Source organism: Varanus komodoensis, unplaced genomic scaffold (assembly GCF_004798865.1).
Source record: "Varanus komodoensis strain SLA01 unplaced genomic scaffold, ASM479886v1 scaffold42, whole genome shotgun sequence".
Classification (NCBI taxonomy): domain Eukaryota; kingdom Metazoa; phylum Chordata; class Lepidosauria; order Squamata; family Varanidae; genus Varanus; species Varanus komodoensis.
This window is the reverse complement of record NW_025335972.1, coordinates 5,563,355-5,586,115: the sequence shown is the minus strand read 5'-3', so window position 1 is coordinate 5,586,115 and position 22,761 is coordinate 5,563,355. Positions and strand designations below refer to the sequence as shown.

The window sequence follows — 22,761 nt, the reverse complement described above, 5'->3', positions numbered from 1 at the left end:
ACATGAAACGTGAGTTAATTCCTTTGTCTCTCTCCTGGGAAGATTTGAATCTCAGATGTAGACAGTGAGACCCCGTAAAGGGCTTATTTGTACAATCTGAAACTGCTGGACTCAGTCCAGCATAAGCTAGCACCTTGGCTGTGCTCTTTAAAAGTTTAAAAGCAGGTTGAAGGGCGTGAGAAAAAGGGGGAGTTGTTGAAGTTGTTGAAGAATTGGAATAAAGTAAAAAAAAGCTCTAATTTGCAGATTACTAATAGGTGAGACTTTCCCTCTTCTCCCGCACAATTGCAAAGCTGAGAAGGTGCCGGAAAAAGAAAATATTGGGATAGAGCCTTGAGGAATGTATATCAAAGTTAATTAATGTCACTGGATTAGCTTCTCTGTGTTATCTTGCTACTATGGAGATAAGAAACAACAAAGATAAAGAGAAATGACATATTGAAAAATATGGTCTGAAAAAGAGGACAAAATACATAGAAGACTGTATTTTGCTAATAGCAATTTTTGAGCTCCATCTGCTGGCTAGAAGTTAAATTGCAGCTGTTGAAAATCAAGAGATCTACATACTGACTGAAAGTTAAATTGCAATTGTGATATTAAATGACAACAGTGGATTGTAAAGAAATTATTATTACAATTTTAAGACTTTTTCTGTTAGCTGGATGTCAAAACGTAGCAAGAGTGCAGAAAGCATTTGGCAAAGATCTAAAGTGAAACTTCACCCACTGGATTTACGTTTGAAAAGAGTAGCGAAAAATTGTGAAATGAATGGGAAAAAGAGATCATCACTGGAAAAATCAATACCAGCATTTCAACCATCAACACAACCAGACAAGCTTTATATACTTTTACAGAAATTCAGAGAAATGAAGGCTGACATCAAGCAATTAAATGTGAAAATAGATAATATGGGTATAGAAATAAAAGATTTAATTAAACTTGAGAATAAACAAACAATCACAGAAGTGAAAATTCAGGTGGAAGAACAAGATAAAAAGTTAAAAAATCAGATGACTAAGTTAGATCCAGTCTCAAAAAGTGTGATTGAGATCTGGGATAGACAATGAAGATCAAATTTATGCCTTAAAGGATATCCAGAGGATGGGAATGAGGATGAAGATAAACTGATTCAATCAATACTGGATTGGGCTAAATCTATTCTCCCGGATGTCTCCTTTACAAGATAAGATATTGATCCAATACATAGAGTCGGTCCAAGAAGAGCTTGAAGAAAAGCACTGAGGGACATTGTAGTCCAATTCTGGTCATATGCAAAAAAATTAAGATGGAAATTACAGAATATGACATTAATCATCTTCGAAGGTTACCAGATTCAAGTGTTTCCTGATTTATGTACTGAGACTCTGCAATGGAGGAGAGATATGTTCCAAGTTTGTCAAATATTAAAGAAGAATGCCATTAAACATAGCTGGGGGTTTCTGTTTTTTCTAAGGTTGTCATATAATGGAAAATATTGCAGAGTTGATACAAAGGAAGTGTTGAAGTTATTAAAGGAGCTTGGAATTATTGATGATGATGAATATGCAGCGCAAATGCAGAAATTAATGGATATGCTTACATTTCCAACAAGGATGACAGAGAAGAAGAGAGAATGGCCAGAGAAGGAGAAATTGGATTTTGCAGCAAGAGGTTCAGATTCTCTGTAGAAACAGAAAGAAGAGGAGAGACAGAAGAAGGAAGTAAGAAGAGATAAGAAAATTTACATGTGATAGATACAGAAAATATATTGCAGTTGCTAGTGTTGTGGTTGTTATTGAATGTTTCTTAAATAAGTATTACATTATAATAGAAATTTGAGTATAGAATAAAATGGGTATAGATGGTTGGGGAGGGTGGAGTGAGTGCCTGGGGTCTGTACAGGGGAGGCTTCTCTTCCCCTCTCTCTTGGAAGCCTGAAGTGGCAGGGAGAAGAACATCTCCAGAAGATGGGTAAGGGGGTTTCCATTTATAAATGTGGTGGGGCATATGGTGGGGGTAGGGGTATGTTTAATTGGGTTTTTGTTATGTTTTTGTTGGAGTGTTTATTTAATCACATATGGAGACCAAAAAGAATATTTGATGAATTGAAATAATGAGAAAAACATTGAAGATAGTGTCTTGAAATATAAACAGCTCGGAAGAAAGACATAAATGAGCTAGAACTGAAAAATCTATTTATAAGGAAAAAGCAGATATTATATTTTTACAAGAAACACATCAAAAGAAAGATGGAGTGAATGAATTAAAATTATACTAGGCAGATGTATACAAAAAATCATATGGCACATCAACATCAAGAGGTGTTGCAATTATTGTTGCCAAAAGATGTGAATTTAAAACAAAAGCTATAAAAAGAGATCATTTGGGGAGATTTCTTCTAATACAAGGTTTGATTTATGGACAAGATGCAACTTTAGCTAATATATATGCACCTAATATAAATCAAAGGGAGTTTTATGATAAAGTGTATAAAGAAATAGAAGAAATAAAAAGAGGATGTGATTATGGTGGGTGATTATAATATGGTTATGGATAAAGAAAAAGATAAATCCAACCCAATAAATGTAGATGTAAAATACAATAATAAAGATTTGAGTAGATTTATTAATAAAACAGATTAAAAGATGTTTGGAGAGAATTAAATGGTAATCAGAAAAGCTATACATTTTATTCAAAAAGACATAAAAACTCTACAGGAATAGATTATATATTTGTAACACCAGAAATATTGTCTAAGATAATAAATGCGGATATAAAAGTAATTAAAATATCAGACCATTCAATGATAACAATGGAAATGGAAATAGACTGTGGTTATAAACAGGTAAACAGGTAGAGAATAGATCTAAGGATTTTAAAAAATGAGATCTTAGAAAAAATGGAAAAAGAATTAAAAGAAATATGGGGAAATAAATGAAAAAGGAGGTAGTAAAATAAGTGTAATATGGGATACAATGGAAGCAGTGGTAAGAGGGTTAGGAATAAAATATTAATATAATATAAAAACCAAAAAGAGCAACATATAACAAGGTTAGAAGAGGAAATAAAAGGATTAGAGAAAAAGTATATAAAAAGTAGAGAATTAACAGCTAAAAGAAAAGAATTACAAAATATTGAAATAGAACAAATTCAAAGAAATCTAATTTATTTGAAAAGAGAATTTTATGAAAGTAGTAATAAAAATTCTAGAATGCTGGCCAGAGCCACACAAGTTAAAAAGGCAAAAAGCTTAATTGAACCAATAAAGAATGAAAAGGGGGAAAGATGTAATAAGATGAAAGAGAAACTTTTAATCTTTCAGAGGTTTTTTGAAAAGTTATATATGGGAAATGAAATAGATTTGAAGGAAAGTCATATATATATAGAAAATAATCTAAATTGTGACATTTGATAAGAGGATAAAGAAATTATGGAAACTAGCATTAGATATATTTAAAGCCTTTGACTGTGTAGAATGGCCAACAATGAAGATTTTAATAGAGAAGATGGAATTTGGAGTAAAGTTTAAGAAAGTAATAAATCAATTGTATTCAGAAAATACGGCAAAAATGATTGTAAATGATGGTATTACAGAAACTATAAGAATGAATATAGAGTGATATTGAATTAAAAGAACTAAGGGAAATAGGTGATCACTTAGAGACATACTGGTTTAAAAAGGATATAAGAAAGATTATTAAGAGAATTCAAAATCCCTTTTTAAAAAATATGATGGAAGTATGAAAAAAATGGAGACAGCAGTTAATGTCAGGAATTTCTCTGTTAACACCAATGGTTGAAATGGAGAAATTCCCAAAAATAGAATCAAAGGATTGGATTAATAAATTAAAAAATAATAAAATATATATATGGAAAGACTAGAAAAATAAGATAAAAAATATAGCACAATTAAGGAGTATATTGGCAGAAGCCAAATTAAATTGGTTAACTTTAATTCAATTAGAAAAATGGATAAAGATGGAGGAAACATTCAAAGAGGAAGAAAGACAATTAACAAAATTTCAAATGACTGTAAAAGAATGTGAGTTTAAGGAAGAATATACAGGTAAAATAGTCAATAAAAGAGTAGGAAAAACAATACTGGGATACAATATCCAAAATGACAGAATGATCTCAGTTCAAATCCAAGGCAAACCATTCAACATCATGGTAGTCCAAGTCTATGCCCCAACCACTGGTGCTGAAGTGGCTGAAGTTGACCAGTTCTATGAAGGTCTACAACACCTTCTAGAATAAACACCAAAAAATGATGTCCTTATCATCATGGGGGATTGGAATGCTAAAGTAGGAAGCCAAAAGAATAACAGGCAAGTTTGGCCTTGGAGTACAAAATGAACAGGGCACAGGCTGGTAGAATTTTGTCAAGAGAATACGATGGTCACAGCAAACACTCTTTTCCAACAACCCAAGAGACGACTCTACACATGGACCTCACCAGATGGTCAACAAAGAAATCAGCTTACTATGTGCTCTGCAGCCAAAGATGGAGAAGCTCTATACAGTCAGTAAAAACTAGACCAGGAGCTGACTGTGGCTCTAATTCCAGAGAATAGCTAGAAGAGATAAGAATGCCTTCTTCAATGAACAATGTAAAGAAACAGAAGAAAACAATAGAATAGGAAAGACTAGAAATCTCTTCAAGAAAATTGGAGATATGAAGGGAATGTTTCATGCAAAGATGGGCATGATCAAGGACCAAAATAGCAGGGACCTAACAGAGGTAGAGAAGATTAAAAAGAGGTGGCAAGATTACACAGAAGAACTAGACAAGAAAGAGCTTAACGTCCCTGATAACCACGATGGGGTGGTCACTGACCAGACATCCTGGAATGTGAAGTCAAATGGGTCTTAGGAAGTCTGAGCAACAACAAAGCTAGTGGAGGCGACAGTATTCCAGCTGAGCTATCCAAAAGACGATGCAGTAAAAGTGCTACACTCAATATGCCGGCAAATTTGGAAAACTCAGCAGTGGCCACAGGATTGGAAAAGGTCAGTTTACATTCTGATCACAAAGAAGGGCAATGCCAAACAATGTGTGAACTACCACACCATTGCACTCATTTCACATGCTAGCAAAGTGATGCTCAAAATCCTACAAGTTAGGCTCCAGCAGTATGTGGACTGAGAACTACCAGAAGTACAGGCAGGGTTTCAAAGAGGCAGAGAAACTAGAGATCAAATTCCCAACATACGCTGGATAATGGAGAAAGCTAGGGAGTTCCAGAAAAACATCTACTTCTGCTTCATTGACTATGCTAAAGCCTATGATTGTGTGGATCACAACAAATTGTGGCAAGTTCTTAAAGAGATGGGAGTACCAGACCATCTTATTTGTCTCTTGAGAAACCTATATGCAGATCAAGAAGCAACAGTGAGAACTGGACACAGAACCACTGATTGGTTCAAAATTGAGAAAGGAGTTCAGCAAAGCTGTATACTGTTGCCCTGCCTATTTCACTTATATGCAGAGCACATCATGTGAAAGGCAGGAAATATCAACAACCTCAGATATGCAGATGATACCACTCTAATGGCAGAAAGTGAAGTCGAACTAAAGAGCCTCTTGATGTGGGTGAAGGAGGAGAGCGCAAAAGTTGGCTTGAAACTCAACATTAAGAAAACTAAGACCATAGCATCCGATCCTCTCACTTCCTGGCAAATAGACAGGGAAGAAATGGAGTTAGTGACAGATTTTATCTTCCTGGGCTTGAAGATCACCACAGACGGGGACTGCAGCCAAGAAATTAAAAGACGCTTGCTCCTGGGGAGGAAAGCTATGTTAAATCTAGACAGCATACTAAAAAGCAGAGACATCACCCTGCCAACAAAAGTGCGTATAGTCAAGGCTATGGTTTTCTCAGTTGCAATGTATGGCTGTGAAAGCTGGACCATAAGGAAGGCTGAGTGCTGAAGGATTGAGGCCTTTGAATTGTGGTGCTGGAGGAGACTCCTCGAGTCCCCTGGACTGCAAGACGATCAAACCAGTCAGTCCTAGAGGAGATCAATCCTGACTGCTCTTTAGAAGGCCAGATAGTGAAGATGAAACTCAAATACTTTGGCCACCTAATGAGAAGTAAGGACTCCCTGGAGAAGAGCCTAATGCTGGGAACAATTGACAGCAAAAGTAGAAGGGGACGGCAGAGCATGAGGTGGCTGGATGGAGTCACTGAAGCAGTTGGTGTGAGCTTAGGTGGATTCCGGAGGATGGTGGAGGACAGAAAGGCCTGGAGGAATGCTGTCCATGGGGTCGTGATGCGTCGGACACGATTTCGCAACTAGCAACAACAAGCTACATACAGGTAATGGAAGAATTGCTAAAATTTATAAAATATTAATAGAATTAGGGGATCAGACAAAAAATTCAAAATCAATTTTTGACCTAGAAAGCCCTAAACAGCTTGGGAACAGGATACCTGAAGGAACGTCTACTTTCTTATATGCCCTCACGCCCCTTAAGATCTATGGGAGAAGCCCTATTCCAGGAACCTTCTCTAAGAGAGGTAAAAACATCATCAACTCGGAGTAGGGCCTTCTCTGCTGTGGCGCCCAGACTCTGGAATGTACTTCCTACAGAGGTATAAAAGAGTTTATACTCTTTTTGGTGCCAGGCCAAAACCTTTTTGTTTAAACAGTATTTTAAACTCTAATAGTTTTTAGTTTAGTGACCTTGCTTGGTTTATTGTTTTGTTCTGTTTTATTATTGAAATTGCTGTTTTAATTGTCCTTTTAAAAATTGTAAGCCGTCCTGAGATCTTGTATAATAGGCTGGCATACAAAAACTTTTAATAAATAAATTTGGGAAACGGATGTAGGTGAAATAAAGGATGAGGATTGGAAGAATATTTGGAATAGAAGAGTATATAAGAATGTGTATGTTAGAATTAAAGAATATGGATGTAAAGTGATATGGTATTTAACACCAGTTAAGTTAAACCAATTTGATGATGAATACTGTAATATCTGTTGGAGATGTGAAAAAGACATTGGAACTTATAAACATATGTAGTGGAACTGTGATAATATACAAAAGATATGGACTGTGGTGTTTAATGAAATTAGAGAAATTCTAGTCATAAATTTAGAAATGTCACCAAGAATAGCGTTATTGTTGTTGATTGAAAATCAGGATATAAATGAAGCTAAGAAAGAATTTATTCTAAATTTGATAATGGCAGCCAGGTTAGTAATGGTTAAATATTGGAAATAGAATTGGGTTATACAAAGGAATGAATGGTATAATGAAATATGGAATATGGTTGTTAATGATAAATTGACAACAGAAATAAAAAATTAAAAAGGGATAATAAAAGTAAATAAATACAATGAAACATGTGAAGTTTTTTTAAAAGCAGTTCTGATGGAAGGGAAATGCTGTAAGCCTAATCAAGAACATATGAATTTTTGTATGGGATATGGGTATAATCAGTGCTTTTTTTGTAAAAAAAAAAAAAAAAAGTGCCGGAACTCACATCTTGTTAATTTTTTATTTAGGTTTTTTTTAGGGTAATCTTTTATTAGCAGGACTGATGATTGAGAAGTAATTAGTAATTTTTTTCATTTTTAAATTTGGGGTCACACTTTTACACTAAAAATTAAAAAAAGATTTTCAATTCACCAACTTTTCTTAAAATAAAGAAATTATTTACCTTTTGCACATAGCCAGTCACTCTACATACACATAAACATGATGGTCGCTGCCGGCAGTAAGCACTCAGTGCACGACCACATGACCAATCCCAAGCTGAGCAGTGCCCCAAGCAGAGCGGCGCCCTCAGAATCGGCACGGACACACAAGCAGCCCGCATGCACTATTTTAATGATTTTTGCTGCTGACCTGCTACGCCCGACAGGGCAATTCAAAATCACTCAGAAAAATCCATTGGAAAAATCCGTCAAAAAATGGTGCCGGAACATCGTTCCGATGCGTTCTATGACAAAAAAAAGTCCTGGGTATAATTAAAGTACATTATATACTGTTAATTGTTACAATATATGAAGTGAAATGTAAGTATCCATTGGTGTCCTGGGGAGCGGGTGCATGGTGTTCATTGTTAATTTAGATACTAATATTATTGATATATTTTGAAGAATATGTATTTGTATTTCAATTATGTTTTGTTTAAAAAATTTAAAAAGGGGAAAGAAAAAAAATAATTTCATTCTATTGTTTTCAGCCCATTGCTCCAACCTATCATGATAACCTTGGATCTCCTTTTAGTCTTCCAGGGTATTAGCTATCCCACCCAGTTTTGTGCCATCTGCATATCTGATAATCATTCACTGAACTTCCTTATCCAAATCGTTGATCAAATGTTGAAGATTACCGGGCCCAGAACTGAAGCCTCCGGTGCCACACTTGTTACTTCTCCCAGTTTGAGAAGGTGCCATTGATGAGCTCTCCTTGAGCCCAATTCTGTAGCCAACTGTGGATCCACCTGTTAGATGTTCCATCTAGCCCACTTTTAGCTAGTTTACTAATCAGGATATCTTGGGGCGGTTGTCAAATGCGTCGCTGAAGTCAAGATAGATTATGTCCACAACATGCCCACAGTCCATCAGGGAGGTCACGCACTCAAAAAACAATATCAGATTAGTCTGGCAGGTTTTGTTCCTGAGAAATCCATGTTGGCTTCCACTAATCACTGCATTGTTTTCAAGGTGTTTGCAAACTGACTGCTTTATAATCTGTTCCAGAATTTTCCCAGGGATTCTCAGACTGACTAGTCTGTAGTTTCCAGGTAGATCCCCCCCCCCTTTCTTTAAGATAGGGACAACATTAGCCCTTTCCCTGTTCTCTGTGATTTCTCAAAAATAATACAATGGTTCTGAGAGTTCTTCCACTGACTCCATTATGATTCTAGCATGGTATTCATCATGCCCTGGAGAGTTGAACTCATTCAGCCCAATCAGATGATCCTCGACCATTTGAGCTGCCATCCTGCTGTTTCAGCTTGTACTTCCCCTTCATCAGGAAGGTCATATATCTTCTTTAGGGAGAAGAATGAGCCAAAGAAGGAATTGAGCACTTCTGCCTTTTGTCATATGTTATTATTTTGCCGTCCACAGTGAGTAGTTGAACCGCCATTTTGTTTGAACCCCCATTTTGTTTCTCTGTTTTTTACTTTGCACATATTTGAGGAAGGCTTTTTGTTGTTTTTAGCATCCCTCACTAACCTCAACTCATTCCTAGCTTTAGACCTAGTTTGTCCACTGGGTGTTGCCTAATGGTTAGAATAAAGTCAAGGACAGCCATTCCTCTTGCTCCTTCTCCACTTTCTGTTGGAGGAAGTTATCAGCAAGACATGTTAGGAATCTCTTGGAGGGGCTGTGTTTGGCGGAATTTGTCTCCCAACAGATGTTGGGGAAATTGAAGTCCCCTATAACTACGACATCATGTTTCCATGAACACTAGCAATTTGCTTTTCAAAAGTGTCATCCTCATCTTCTCCTTGACTGGATGGTTGGTAATGGTCCCCAACCACTGTGTTCCTTTTATTTCTTGCTCCATTCATATTAATCCAGATGGTCTCAAAGGAGCTACTAAGCTCATCCTCCTGTATTTCTGTGCAGAGATGTGTATCTTTCACATACAGTGTGACTCCGCCTCCCTTTCTGTTCCTTCTGTTCTTCTTGAACAGATTATATCCTTCAGTTGTTGATTCCAGTCATGGAAGTCATCCCACCAAGTTTCAGTCATACCTATCAGGTTGTATGCATCCTCCTGTATTAAGAGTTGACATTCATGCTGTTTGTTTCCCATACTCCAGACATTAGTATATAAACACTGAAGACCACATGCTTTATATTCTAGCATTCTTCCTACATTTTTTGGACAAAATTTTTTGGAGAGCTGCTCTCTCTGTTGTGGTGCATTAGCCTTTTGTCTGTTGTTATGCCCAGGTGTACTTCTCCCTCCCCTGCAGGATTCAGTTTAAAGTCCTCCTGATAAATGTCTTCATGCATAAACCAATACAAGGCAACTGTCTCTCTCAGCTGGAAAATTTCAAAAAGGATTTTGCCTAGTCATTAGCACAAGACACATAAAAATGTCACATTTAGCAGTAAAAGGACACTCAACATGACACAGGAAAGACACTCTTGCTGCATCAATAGCCCCACATAGCATCCAGACCGGACATTTTGGGGACTCAGCTGGCTTTGAGGAAGCAACTCTCTTTCTTTCAATAAACTCACAGTTGCATAATTCAGTCTGCAAAGGACAAAGTACTATGAGTAACAAGCAAGCGTAGTAGTTGCCCACATTTAATTTGGCCATTTTTCTGTTGCAACAGCAGGCCAAGACATGGAAGTTAAGAGAGCAAAGTGTTTCCTGATATGGAAATGGGAAATGGTTCAACTGTCAGTCAGAAAAGAAGTTGGCAAGCACAGAAGCGGCTGGAAAAATAGAGAGTGTCTATGAAACAGAAAGATTATCCTACTCCAAGGGTAGTTAATATGGGAGTTGAAGCCAAAAGAACTGGAGGGAAACAGATTACTTATCCACCTTCTATATACCAGCAACAAAGGCATTCTGTGAGTGTGGATTTACACACAGCATCCAGGCATAAGGGAGGGGCATTAACAAGCTTGGAGGACCCCAACTTTTGTAGAACAAAAGTACCTTCAGGAGGAAAAAGGGTGGAAGGACCCAAATAGAGCCTGGGGAGGTCCAAGCATATTCCATGGCCATTCCATGGGAAGGGGAATGCAAAGGAATATCCTGGAAAAGAGAATAACTAAGTGGCTTGAACTGGAACACTCCCTGCTGTAAAATTGTGTTGCTGGTGCCTAATTGTAAATAGTAATAATAGTAATAGTTGTAATAGCATTCAGAATAAGTCATATTTAGAATAGGCTCATTAGAGTCATGGAACAAAGTAATAACAAGTAACTTAAATTCCATTGATTTCAGTGGATCTATTCTATGTATATACGGGATGCAGTGGCAAAGTGGGTTAAACCTCTGAGCCGCTGGGCTGGTTGATCAAAAGGTCAACAGTTCGAATCCACAGACGGGATGAGCTCCCTTCCTCTGTCCCAACTCCTGCCAACCTTGCAGTTCGAAAGCATGCAAATGCAAGTAGATAAAAAGGTACCACTTTGGTGGGAAGGTAACTGCATTCCGTACACTTCGGTGTTTAGTCAAGCCGGCCACATGACCATGGAGACTGTCTGCGGACAAACGCTGGCTCCCTCAGCTAGGAAACGGAGGTGAGCACCGCCCTCTAGAGTCAGACATGACTGGACTTTAATGTCATGGGGAAACCTTTACCTTCATTTTATGTGTGACTAAGTTTGGATACAACCAAATTCTTTTATTAATTAAAATAATACTGCCAAAAATATTCATTAAGCTAAAGAATAAATACTATAAAGCATAAAGAATATAAAACATAATAGTATGCCTGGAAGCAAGACAATTCAGATAGCATTCCTTTCAATATCAGCTACAGGAATAGTTTCAAATACCCTGAAGCAAATCTTTGAATAGAAGTGCCATTCTCCAGACTGGCCATATATCCTGGGACTTTCTAATCAGCAGTCAACACTTCTTGCAGATAGATGCTGGGATTTTTGCTCCCCAGAAGGCTGAGCAAGCACCAGAACTACTGGTGGCAGGATACAGAAGGATATCATATATTCTCCTTTAAAGGCAACAACATGACAATATTTAACAATATCAATTGCAACACAAAGGGTTCCTTCACTTGCTCTTACCTTCCAATGTGAAAGACACTCCCATCTGCCAGCAGTGCTCTTCTGCATTGGATGTTAGACAATCATGCCAGTCCCTAAGCAAACAAATAAATGGGCACCATCTTACATTTAAAATGGCAATACGCAAACCTCAGTGGGAGAACACTTCAGCCACCAAGGACATGACAGCCCTTAAAGTGGCCCTGGGGAGCCAAGAACCTTCAAAGGGGAGCTCCATGTGACACTGCTGAATTATAATACATCAAGAGGTCCGGATCTGTCCTGGTCACCTGTGGCCTGCACTACAGGGGTTGATTAGCTTACTAATGCCAGGATGTTGGCACCATTTTCAAAACCACTTTGCGAACAGTCACCAAGATTTTAAATATGTGTCAGCTTTGATGTAATTGCAACAGTCAGTCGTTTTGCACTTCCTTTCCCCCTCTGACTTCACTTCTTACTTTTTTTCTTCCTTTACACCCTTCTGTATTTCTATACCTGCTGACCTAGGAAGATGCTTCACACATTTGATAAAGGAAGTTTTAATCCAGAAAAATTCAAGCCTGAATACATGTATCATAGGGTTTTTTTAATGAATTCAAGAGTTAAGCATAGTTGACATATAGGCAACTGTTTTAGTGTTCAGATATATAAATAAATTAGCATGAGTTTTCATTTCTACCATCTGATGAAGTAGATTGTAACCCAGAAAAACTTGTGGTAATTTATTCAAACATCTGAACAACTCAAGTAGTCCATATGAGTTCTACACTTAAGCTTGGCTTAAGAAAAGCACAATCCTATGCATGTTCAGGTAGCCATAAATTGTACAACTCACAGCATTCCTCAGGCAGTCTTAAGGATGCCACAAGATTCTTTGTTGTTCTGCAGAGGAATTGTGTGGCTACCCATTTAGAAATAAATGAATACATTTGCATAGCACTTAACATATATTTCCTTTTCCTTACCTCAAGGTGGGTCAGTATTGTCATTTCCATAGTACAACTGGGAGAATGAAATGGAAAAGCCGAAATACAAACCAGAGACCTCCTTGTTCACTGCTCTGGTAGAGATGACTAGGGACTCCCAGCTATGCATAGATCATGGTTAATGGTCAGAAATTTCACTCTTTTTACAGGTATCAGCCACTCCCAGTATGTGAGCCAAACTTACTGATTCCTGATGTATCTTTTTCTCTCAATTCTTCTATAGCCCAGGTTGTAGAGCAGCTTCTGTGGATTCCTCACAGATTGTTTTTTTCAGAGAAACTTCATTCAAAACCACTTCTGCTCCATGTGTGAACTTGGTATGTATTATTTGTATTGACAGAATATGCACAAGTCCAGCAGTCATGAAGCAATACAATTATCTGTCAAATCTGATATTCCATGATCTTACAGAAAAATCTGATGGTGTTCAATGACAAGTAGTCCCTAGTAAATGTGTTTAGGATTACAGCCTGAGGCAAACAACCTAATTGTGGGGCACAACCCATCGGGAAGTGTTCCTCGACAAGCTTACTGAAAGGAATGAAAGCTGTGCAAGAGATCTCTGGAGGGCTTCACACCCTGGAGACATTTGCAGGGATGGGACTCACAGGTCAGAACGAGTCTCACCCTCTGCCACTTTTCACAACAGCCAGAATTTGCTTGCTTGACACTGCTGCCTTCCCTTGGCTCAGTGGGGTCCCATCTAAGGGGAAGCTAATGAAAACAAAGCACCAAGTCGGTTCCCAGTTACAGGAATGAAGCTAACATGATTGAAGGCATAGTACTTCAGCACATGAGAATTTTAAGTGCTGGCATTTAGGAAAATTCCAACTAGCTGGAAGATGCCATTTCAGCAGGAAAACTTGATTGGGCCCATTCTTCCAAAGGCAGCCTAATAAAAGTCTTCAGGCTTGTGGGTGTCTTTCGTACAGTGCCAGAGTGACATCTTTCTGCCCTGTTTGAAATCCATTGCTTCTTTGTTAATGAGCTGGTGTGGGGGTGGAGAAGAACAGAGAAGATGAGGCATGTGCCATTCCAGAAGCTGATCTACATATGAGCCAGAATGGGGAGAAGATGACACAGCTGTATCACTTCAGCTTGTGCAGGTGTGGCTTCTTGTAAGGTTGAATGCTCTCCTGCATTAAAAAGCACTTTAGCACCAAGCTCCTTCCTGCTTATAGAAAACTAACATATCAGGGAGATGCTTCAGCATGGACCTTTCCTTAGTAGGCTAGTTTATTGCATGCAGGAAGCATTTAGAGATGGCATCACCCCCACCTTCAGTCTAAAAGGTTACCACAGCCTCCCCCAACCTGTGTGCTTTTCAGATGTGTTGGCCTGCAAATCCCAGCCAGCAGGCGATGCACTTGCATACAGGCTAGCATGGATGGGACTTGCAATCCAATCAGAAGACAGCACCAAAGAAGGGAATTGTCAGCATCCTGGTGCCCTGTACGTCAGATAATTGATAGAATCAATGTTCATAGCTCTTAAAGAGTCTTCCTGAATTAAGCCAAACAGTTGAGGACTTCAGCTTTGCATAGACTTACCTAGGAGTAAGTCACATTGAACTCAATGGGGCTTATTTTGGAGTAAACATATATGGGACCACAGCAGCCTTTTCTGACCCAGCACTGTCCCAAATGTTTTGCACTTCCAGTCAGCATTACCAGTAGTCAACAATACTGGGAGTTTTGGTCCAAAATGTCTGGAGGGCACCAGGCTGAAGGAGGCTGGCGCCTTCTGCTGACTGGCATATGGCAAGCTGTAGTACACTGCAGAGGTGCTGCTGAGCATCCACAGCATGGGGGCAGGGGGGAGAAGGGCTGATCTAGGGCCATGTCAGGGTGCACCAGGGAGGCCTTAGGTGCACGGGATCCAGACCTTACCTTTCCTCCACCACACCTTCAGCAAGTGACCCTAACTGTGAATTACATCTAACAGTCATCTAACTTAAATCCCATTAACTGCAGTAGATCTATTCCAGATTGGACTACATTGGACACAAACTGCTAGTCCTCACGTAGTGATTTTCCATCCCATTTGGAGAGAAATGCTGAAAATGGAATGGGGGCACACCCCTTTTTGCCTGAACCAGCACAAGCTGTCAGGCCCACCCCCTCCAGCTGCAGCACTGTGCAAGCGCCTGTCAAAGAGGTGCATCACACCGCTGGCTGGATTGCTTGCCTACGTGTTATTAGAGCAATGACCTACCAAACCCAGTATTCTGCCTCCAACAGTGACCTCTCCTGGTCATCACAGGAAAGTCTCCCAGTGTTCAGCCATCAAAGGCTTTGGGCAGGAACACCCAAACCGTGTGTCAGGTCACATCAGGAAACGGCCAGTGTGTCGTACGAACTAGAACAGTTCAACAGCCAGGTTGAGCTCAAAATCATTATTCACACAAGATGCTGTCCAGTGCGCCCATGTAAGAACCACTGCTCTGGCCTATCTTCTTTCCTAATGGCACCTGCTCAGGATGTGTCATTCCAACCCACCTCTGTAGAGGATGGGAGCATTCAGCTACTCCCAATGCAGAAATGTAGCTTCATTAGCGATTCTCAAGCAGAGGTTCCCTGATGCATCCCTGCATGCTTCTGTTTGGGATTAATCTTCCCCTACCCCTTCCCCTACCCCACCCCACCCCCATCCAGTCAGCATTTTGTGCCTGCTGTGCACACTCAAGTTATCAGCCTGCTTTTCTTCTCCATGATAGTAGGGGGAGAAAATGACATGCTAGCAACCAATCACAACTTTATTAAATGTGGGCTTTCTCTGTTGATTTCGATGGGCAGCTTTCATGTCTATCCCTGGGGATACTAAGAAGTAGCTTCTCAGTGGGAACAAGGAAATGACCTATCCAGGCACAGCTGCTTGGCTATCTGAAAAGACCTGTATAACCAGATTAAATTATAGAAACACTGGAGAATGAATTATGCTAAATAGGAAACTAAGCTAATTTGCTTTGTTTGCATATATTCTGATCCCATCATTCAGCATTCCTTGGTAAGATGCATGAGCAGTTTTAATTTTTCTTAGCATGCAGCGCACCCAGCTTTGATTACTGATTTACTGCCAACTGCATCAGCTACAGCAGGGTCTTCACATGTTGGGTACTTGAAGTGGTCAACCTAAAATTTGCACTTGCCAAGACCCTGCACCTCACCCAAGGAGCAGGATCTTGTCCTCAGCCTTTCCTTGCTGCTCTGAAATGCTGTGCAAGCTCAGGTAAAATCCTCAGCTCTCTTCCTCCGGGCCAGGATTGGGTCTTGGGCAGCAAGAGGAGTGTCCATGGGACTGGGCTGCACGGCAACACACAGCACCAGCACCAGTCCAAGGGGGAGCGGACTCCAAAGCCAGGACAAACCCAGCCTTCCTCTCACCCTTGAAACCAGGATTGCTCCTGCACTTGCACTGAGCACCTGTGGTGCACAGCGCAGCTGTGGCAACGATCCTCACCATTTCTGCTGGCTCCAAACTGTAGGGGAGGCCTGTGTCTCTTCACACTCATTGGAAGGCCGCAGAAAGTCTGCAGTGCTGGGTGGAATTGGGAACCCTTCATTGTATTTGTTAAAAATACTAACAAAAATAAGCAAGCAGAAAAAGTGTGTGTGTGGGGGGGGAGGATTTGTCACAATTAATCCAAATAAGGAGGTTCAATTCAGCATATTTTGCCAACAAGATCTGCATTTTATGCATGGCAAGATCACACCCTGTGTATTCATAAGCTACTTAGGGCACAACCCTGTGTATGTAGACAGCAAAACATCTTACAACTGGATGGTTGTGGAATGCTGGGAGTTGTAGGACATTTTGCTCTCTAAATATGCTTAAAACTGCATCCTTAAAATATAAGCAGACCCATGATGGATCAGACTGAAGGCCTATCTAGCCCAGAAACTTGTTTCCCAGGATGGCCAACCAAATACCCCTGGGAGCCACAAGCAGGGTTCTGACTATCACTCTAGGGCATTTCCAAGCCCCTCTTTCATTTGTTCAAACATGCAGTAAAGTTGCATAATCACTGTAACTCCTAGAAACCCCCCAAACATTTAACAAGTTAAGAATTTATTTATAGGTAATAAATCTATTAAAAGCAGCATAAGGACACTTTTTAACAAAAAAAAAAAAACAAAACCATTTACAGTGGTTATAAGAACAACTTAATTTAAAAACAGGTATTTTGATATTGATGTTCTGAATATATTCCTCAGTCAGAGGTTATTCCACAGGATACCTTGCTGTAGGATAAAATGTATGGAAAGTTTAACCAATTTCATGAGCAAGCCACCAGACTTTCTGGGATCCAATGGTAATGAATGAATCTTGTTTTTGAGGATTTATAACAGGCATATTATACCAGGTGCTAAGTTGTTGCCAGCCCTTTATACTGATGAGAAGTAGCAGAGTTAGAAGGGGCCAGAGGGCCATTGGGTCCAACATCCCGCTCAGTGCAGGACTCCAAGCAAACCAACACTCTCCATATAACTGGAGAGTAGCAACAGGATCCTTTGCTCTAGAGAATTCACAAACATGCATGTGATTAAATCAGGCTGGTTTCCTGATTTAATGGCCTGGGCTGCCATCTCTACACCGCAGGTGATGGCCAGGTCGGGTCAAGTCTTTACAAGGCCTTCATATATAAGCGGTGGATTGGGATCATGCTAGCCTTTTGACACCTATCTGATGTACACATGCTGGGTTCCATGTTTGCCTAAAATCATCCATACATCCAGGGCCCAACCTGCAGATTTATCAGATTCCATAGAAAGGCCAAAGTGGGTTGTTCATAGGCCCTTATGCGTACATGAAGTCCAGCATGCAAAGATCAGGCGTAGGGACATGATGTTTGTACATGTATGCATTATGCCCAGATCCCCTACTCCATGAGATTTTGAACTCTAGTCTGATTCTGTTAATCTGGTGCTTCCGCAGAACCAGGTTAATGAAGGCAACTATGCCAATAGCTGCTGCAGACTCTGTCCAGTCCAACTTAAGGTTCCTAAGAGAGTGACTGCCACTGAAGTCATTAATGCTAGGACAAATCCATATATAAGGCAGGAAAACTATTCAGCCTTCCCTAAGTAACACATAAGGTAGAGATAAAAACTAAAGCCCCTCTCCTAACCTGGGGAAAAAGTACCAGACACAGAACATGGGTTCTTGTTTGAAAGAAAACTCTTATTCTTCCCCAATTGAAATACCACCTTTAGCAATCTACAGGCCCATCCAACCCTGACAAAATGAGTGTGATGGATAAGGTTTCCAGAAAGCCTACATCCAAAGTCATAACTAAGACTTGCTGGAATGGTTGGGCTCTTTTGAGGCTTCTGCTTTTGGGGCCTTCAGCACACTCAGCTTCTTGGGTAGCTTAGCACTGGCCTTCATCACCACCTCGTGCTCAATCTTCTTACGGATGGTGACCTCCAGGTTCTGTGGAAACAGAACACATCTGAGTTTATGAATCACAAGATGATAATCCAAAAGGTATGTACCTGAAATATTCCAGTTATCAAGTGTACTAGTGCAACTTGCATGCAGGAGGGTAGGGTGGATTTAGAATTTTATTTATTTCTCTATTTATAACTTTTTAAAACTGTCCCTTACTGAAGTCGTGGAACAGTATAACAATAATAATTTTATCTGGTTAGAACAGGAACAGTTAACCTTTTGTGCTGTGAGGGCCACATGTAGTGGTGATTAGGGGGCTGTATACACATGTGTATACATGTGTGCATGCGCGCGCGCGCACACACACACACACACTCTATCTCAGTGGGCGGGGAAGGGGAGCTTTCTCCTCCTTCCCAACCAAGATGGGACTGCTGGATAAGGAACCTCAAACCTCTCCCGCCACTACAGTGGCCCCCTTCAAGATTGCCATTTTTCTGCTGCTGGTGATCTTGAAACACCAGGACTGCACACGACTCTTCCTTCACTCTAATCCTTCTATCAGTATGAGGAGGCACACTAGATCAAACTAGGGGTGTAATCCAGTCCACCCTGTAGCTAACTGCTGCCCATGGGAAACCAGACACAGGATAAGATTGCCACAGCACCCCTCCCTTCAGTCACTGCTACACATAGGATACTGCCTCTGATACTGGAGGTTGCACAGTCAGGACTGGCAGTCCTCAAAAGCATTCTTCTTTATGAATTTGTCCAGACTCCCTTTAAAGGCATCCGGATTGGAGGGTATCTCTACATCTTGTGGTAAAGAATTCCATAGTTTAAGCATGTGCTATGTAAAGTACTTACTCTTCCCCTGATTATGAAATGGTTTTATAAAGAAGGGAAAGAAAAATGTCAACCACAGGGGACCTCACAGGATTCCCATGGCAAGACGGCTACTGAGGCCAGGCATATGTGCTTCTTGCCTGTTCCTTCAATGGTAACTGGGAGCTCTCAGCTTTAGCCTGCTACTCACTCTGTTCCAATCTGCCAGCCAGTGAAGTACTTTCAATATTGGCAAGATACCTTCACAATACACTGTGGCAGTTACAATCCTCACAGCCCAACTGTGTACTAGGTATAGTTTTTGATCAGTTTTCAAGAGCTGCCTCATGTGCAAAAGTATTTCAACAGAGGTTAACAAGGCATGGAAAACTGGCCAGACTATCCCTGCCCAAGGGAAGCCACAGGGGGTTTGCGAGGTTCAGCTGTTAAAATGCACGCTGCACCACTAAAGGCACTTATGCCTGGCTTCAGCTAAGGTAAAAAGTAGGGCTTTGGAGTTGCTCCTGAAAGTATTTGCCATGGTGGACGAGAAAACAGCTTACTTTCTTCAGTTTCTGCTGATGGATCACACGCGCCTTCTTGGGAGCAATGATGCGTCCTGCAGGAGGAAACCAACACACAGCAGATAAATTCCTTTTGGTTCCCATGTGACCAAATTTCCAATGCAGAAACGAGATCGGCCACATGAGCAAGCAGCAGAGCTCCAAGCACGCACAGAATCCTCTCCCCTCAGAACTGGAGGAAAGGCGCGCGGCTATCTTTTCGTTGCGAATCAGCCCCGCACCCTTTCCGCGCCGTACCTCCCTTACGCGGCCCCCGGGCGCCCGCCGTTTTCTTGCCCGCGGAGGCGGCCGGCTTGCGCGCCTGGAACTTCCGCTTCCCTTGGGCCATCGAGCCGCCTCGTGTGTCTGTCTGTCAGTCTGTCTGTCTGCCTGCCGGTCCTCGGCCGTCCGGCACGCGGGCGCACTCCGCCACAAGCTGCGAGCAGGCGCCAAGCGCAGAGCGAGCGCGTTGCTCTCCGAAGCCTGCGGCACAAACAAGGGCCGCCACCGGAACTGCGAGAGGCGGTGCTGGGGTGGGCGGCGGCGGCGGCGGCAAATCCTACGCGGCAAGCAGGAGCCGAGCGAGCGCACGCTCTGAGAGACAGCGGGCTCCTTTGGGACGGGGCAGGGAGGGCAAAGGCAGTGCTGCGAGGCTGGGGGTGGGGATAAGGAAGGGCGGGAGTCTTTTTGAGAGTGTCAGTCAACATCTGGGCAGGGATGTTCCAGTAGACGTTACTTTGACAAGGTCTTCCGCCAAAAACTCCTGATCAAAGTTAGCCGTCACGGAATAAGAGGGGCGGCCCTCTTATGGTTAAAGAATAGAAAGCAGAGAATGGGAATCAGTGGGGTCCCACAGGATGAATGTTTTTCAATCGATTCATAAATGATCTGGATATTAAGAGTAAGCAGTGAAGTGGCCAGGTTTGGTGTTGACGCCAAACTCTTTACGGTGGTTAAAACAAAAAGGATTGTGAAGAGTTCCAAAAGGATCAGTCTGAACTGGGAAAAAGCATCGAAGTTCATTGTAAGCAAGTGTGAAGTCATGCACATTAAGGCAAAAACATTTATTATATTTCTTTGCCACCCATCAGCTCAAAGACTTCCTGGGCAGTTTACAAAATTGAAAATATAATATCAAACACACACAATAAGAGCATAGCAATACAATTAATAAATACCATGATAGGGTAAGGCAATAGTACAATAATCCCTCCATCACAACTGAATTTCACTCAGAGGTACAGTAAAATATGGTAAAAATAAAGATAAAAATATATCTGTTCAAATATTGGGTAGATAAAAAGGTTTTCACTGGCACCAGAAGAAACAGAGAGTGGACAACAGGCACACCTCTTTGGGGAGCTGATCCCACAAATAGGGTGCTATAACCGAGAAGGCCCTTTCCCTAGTAGCCACCTTCCTTGCTTCCTTTGGAGGGAGCATTCTGAAAAGGTCCTCCACTGATGCTCTTAGGGTTCAGGTAGGCACATAAGAATGGAGGCGAGGTGTTCCTTCAAATAGCCTGGCCCCAAAACATGTCCATGTTAGCACTTTGAATCAGGCCCAGACTTTACTTGGTAACCAGTGTAATTGATAGAGGACTGGTGTGATATGTTCATGTCAGCCAGTCCCCATTAGCAGCCTTGCTGCTCTATTTTGAGCAAGGTGAAGTCTCTGGACCATTTTCATGTAGATCATGTTACAATAGTCCAAACAAGAGGTCACTGTTGCCAGGCTCTGCCTGTCCTGATGGGCTTGCAGTTGGTAAATCAGCCTGAGCTGATAGAAGGTGCTCCTAGTCACCAAGCCCACCTGAGACTCCAGTGACCCTTTAGCATCTAGAAGCACCTCCAACCTATGAACCACATCCTTTAGTGGAAGTGGAACCCTGTTCAGGGCAGATTAAATGTTTCCCAAATGAACAGATGAACCACTTACCAACAGTCCCTCCATCTTGTCTGGATTGAGTTGCAGGTTATTGGCTCTCATCCAGTCCATTACTAGGCCCAGGCAGTCAGAAGAGTCACTGCCTCACCTGGATCTGATGAAAAAGAGGTGCACAGCTGAGTGTTGGTGACAGTTCAGATGACCTGTCCCAGTGGTTTCATGTAATTGTTAAAGAGCATGGGTGATAAAATACAGCCCCGCGGGTCTCCATGGTGCAGAGCCATAATCCCCTAGCACCACCACCTGGAATTGGCCATTCAGGTAGGAGCAGAACCACCACAGAGCAGTGCCTCCAACTCCCAACCCCTCCAGCCTATCCAGAAGGATACCTGGTCAATGGTATTGAAAGCTGCTGAGAGGTCCAGGAGAACCAACAGGGTTGCACTCCCCCACCTCTTCTTCTGACAAAGGTCATTCCACAGGGTGATCAAGACAGTTTCTCTTCCCGGGCGAGGCCTGAAACTGGATTGAAATGGATCTAGATAATCTATTTTGTCCAGAAGCACCTGGAGCTGCTCAGCCACATCCACTCTAACACCTTGCAACCAGTCGATAATTATGCACAACCTCTGGGTCCAAGATGTTTCTTTTAATGGTCCAATCACAGTCCCCTTTAAAAAAGCTGGTACCACTCCTTCTTTGTGTGGTGGTGGACAGGGGATCTCATGGCCTGATGGCTCTATGCTCCTCTTTACCAGTTGTTGGAAAATGTAGGCAGGAGGGTGCTGTTGCACTCGCAACCTGCACATGGGATCCTCTGGGAGGCTAGTTGACCACTCTGTGAACAGAATGCTGGACTAGATGGATCTTGGTTTGAGGTAGCACGGCTTTTCTTATATTCTAAAATCCAGTAGGAAAAAATGCCAAGTTCTATATCTAGGAAAGATACCTAATGCATAATTACAAGATGGAGGAAACTTGGCTCAGTAATACTGCAAGCAAGGAGGATCTTGGCATTGTGGTAGATCACAGGCTGAATATGAGCCAACAGTGTGATGTTGCTACAGAAAGGACAAGGGCTATTTTGGACTGCATTAATGCAAAACGTGAACTACTGGTTCCTCTCTACTCAGTTCCTCTCCACTTAGGCTTCACCTGGAGTACTGTATCCAGTTTTGGTATCACCATTTTAAAAAGATGCAGAGAAGCTGGAAAGGGTTCAGAGGAGGGCAGCAAGGATGGTCGAGGGATCAGAAACAAAACCCTATGAGGAGAGATGGAAAGAACTGAGTATGTTTAGCCTTGAGAAGAAAAAACTGAGCAGAGATATGATAGCACTCTACAAGTATTTGAAAGGCTGTCCAAGACAGAGAACAGGATCTTGATCATCTCACAGTGCAGGATATGGA

The 22,761-nt window shown here is 41.4% G+C and overlaps 1 protein-coding gene across 1 annotated transcript; it reads right to left on the bottom strand.

Annotated features, from left to right (window-relative positions):
- Window positions 1-16,733: 16,733 nt before the first annotated feature.
- On the bottom strand, window positions 16,734-20,024 carry CUNH19orf53 (chromosome unknown C19orf53 homolog). Its single transcript, XM_044443792.1, has 3 exons — window positions 19,724-20,024; window positions 19,466-19,521; window positions 16,734-18,119 (listed from the first exon to the last, which is right to left on the bottom strand). Exons 1-3 carry the CDS (start codon window positions 19,812-19,814, stop codon window positions 17,979-17,981), a joined length of 288 nt encoding a protein of 95 aa, XP_044299727.1. The 5' UTR covers window positions 19,815-20,024; the 3' UTR covers window positions 16,734-17,978.
- Between the last annotated feature and the right edge of the window lie 2,737 nt (window positions 20,025-22,761).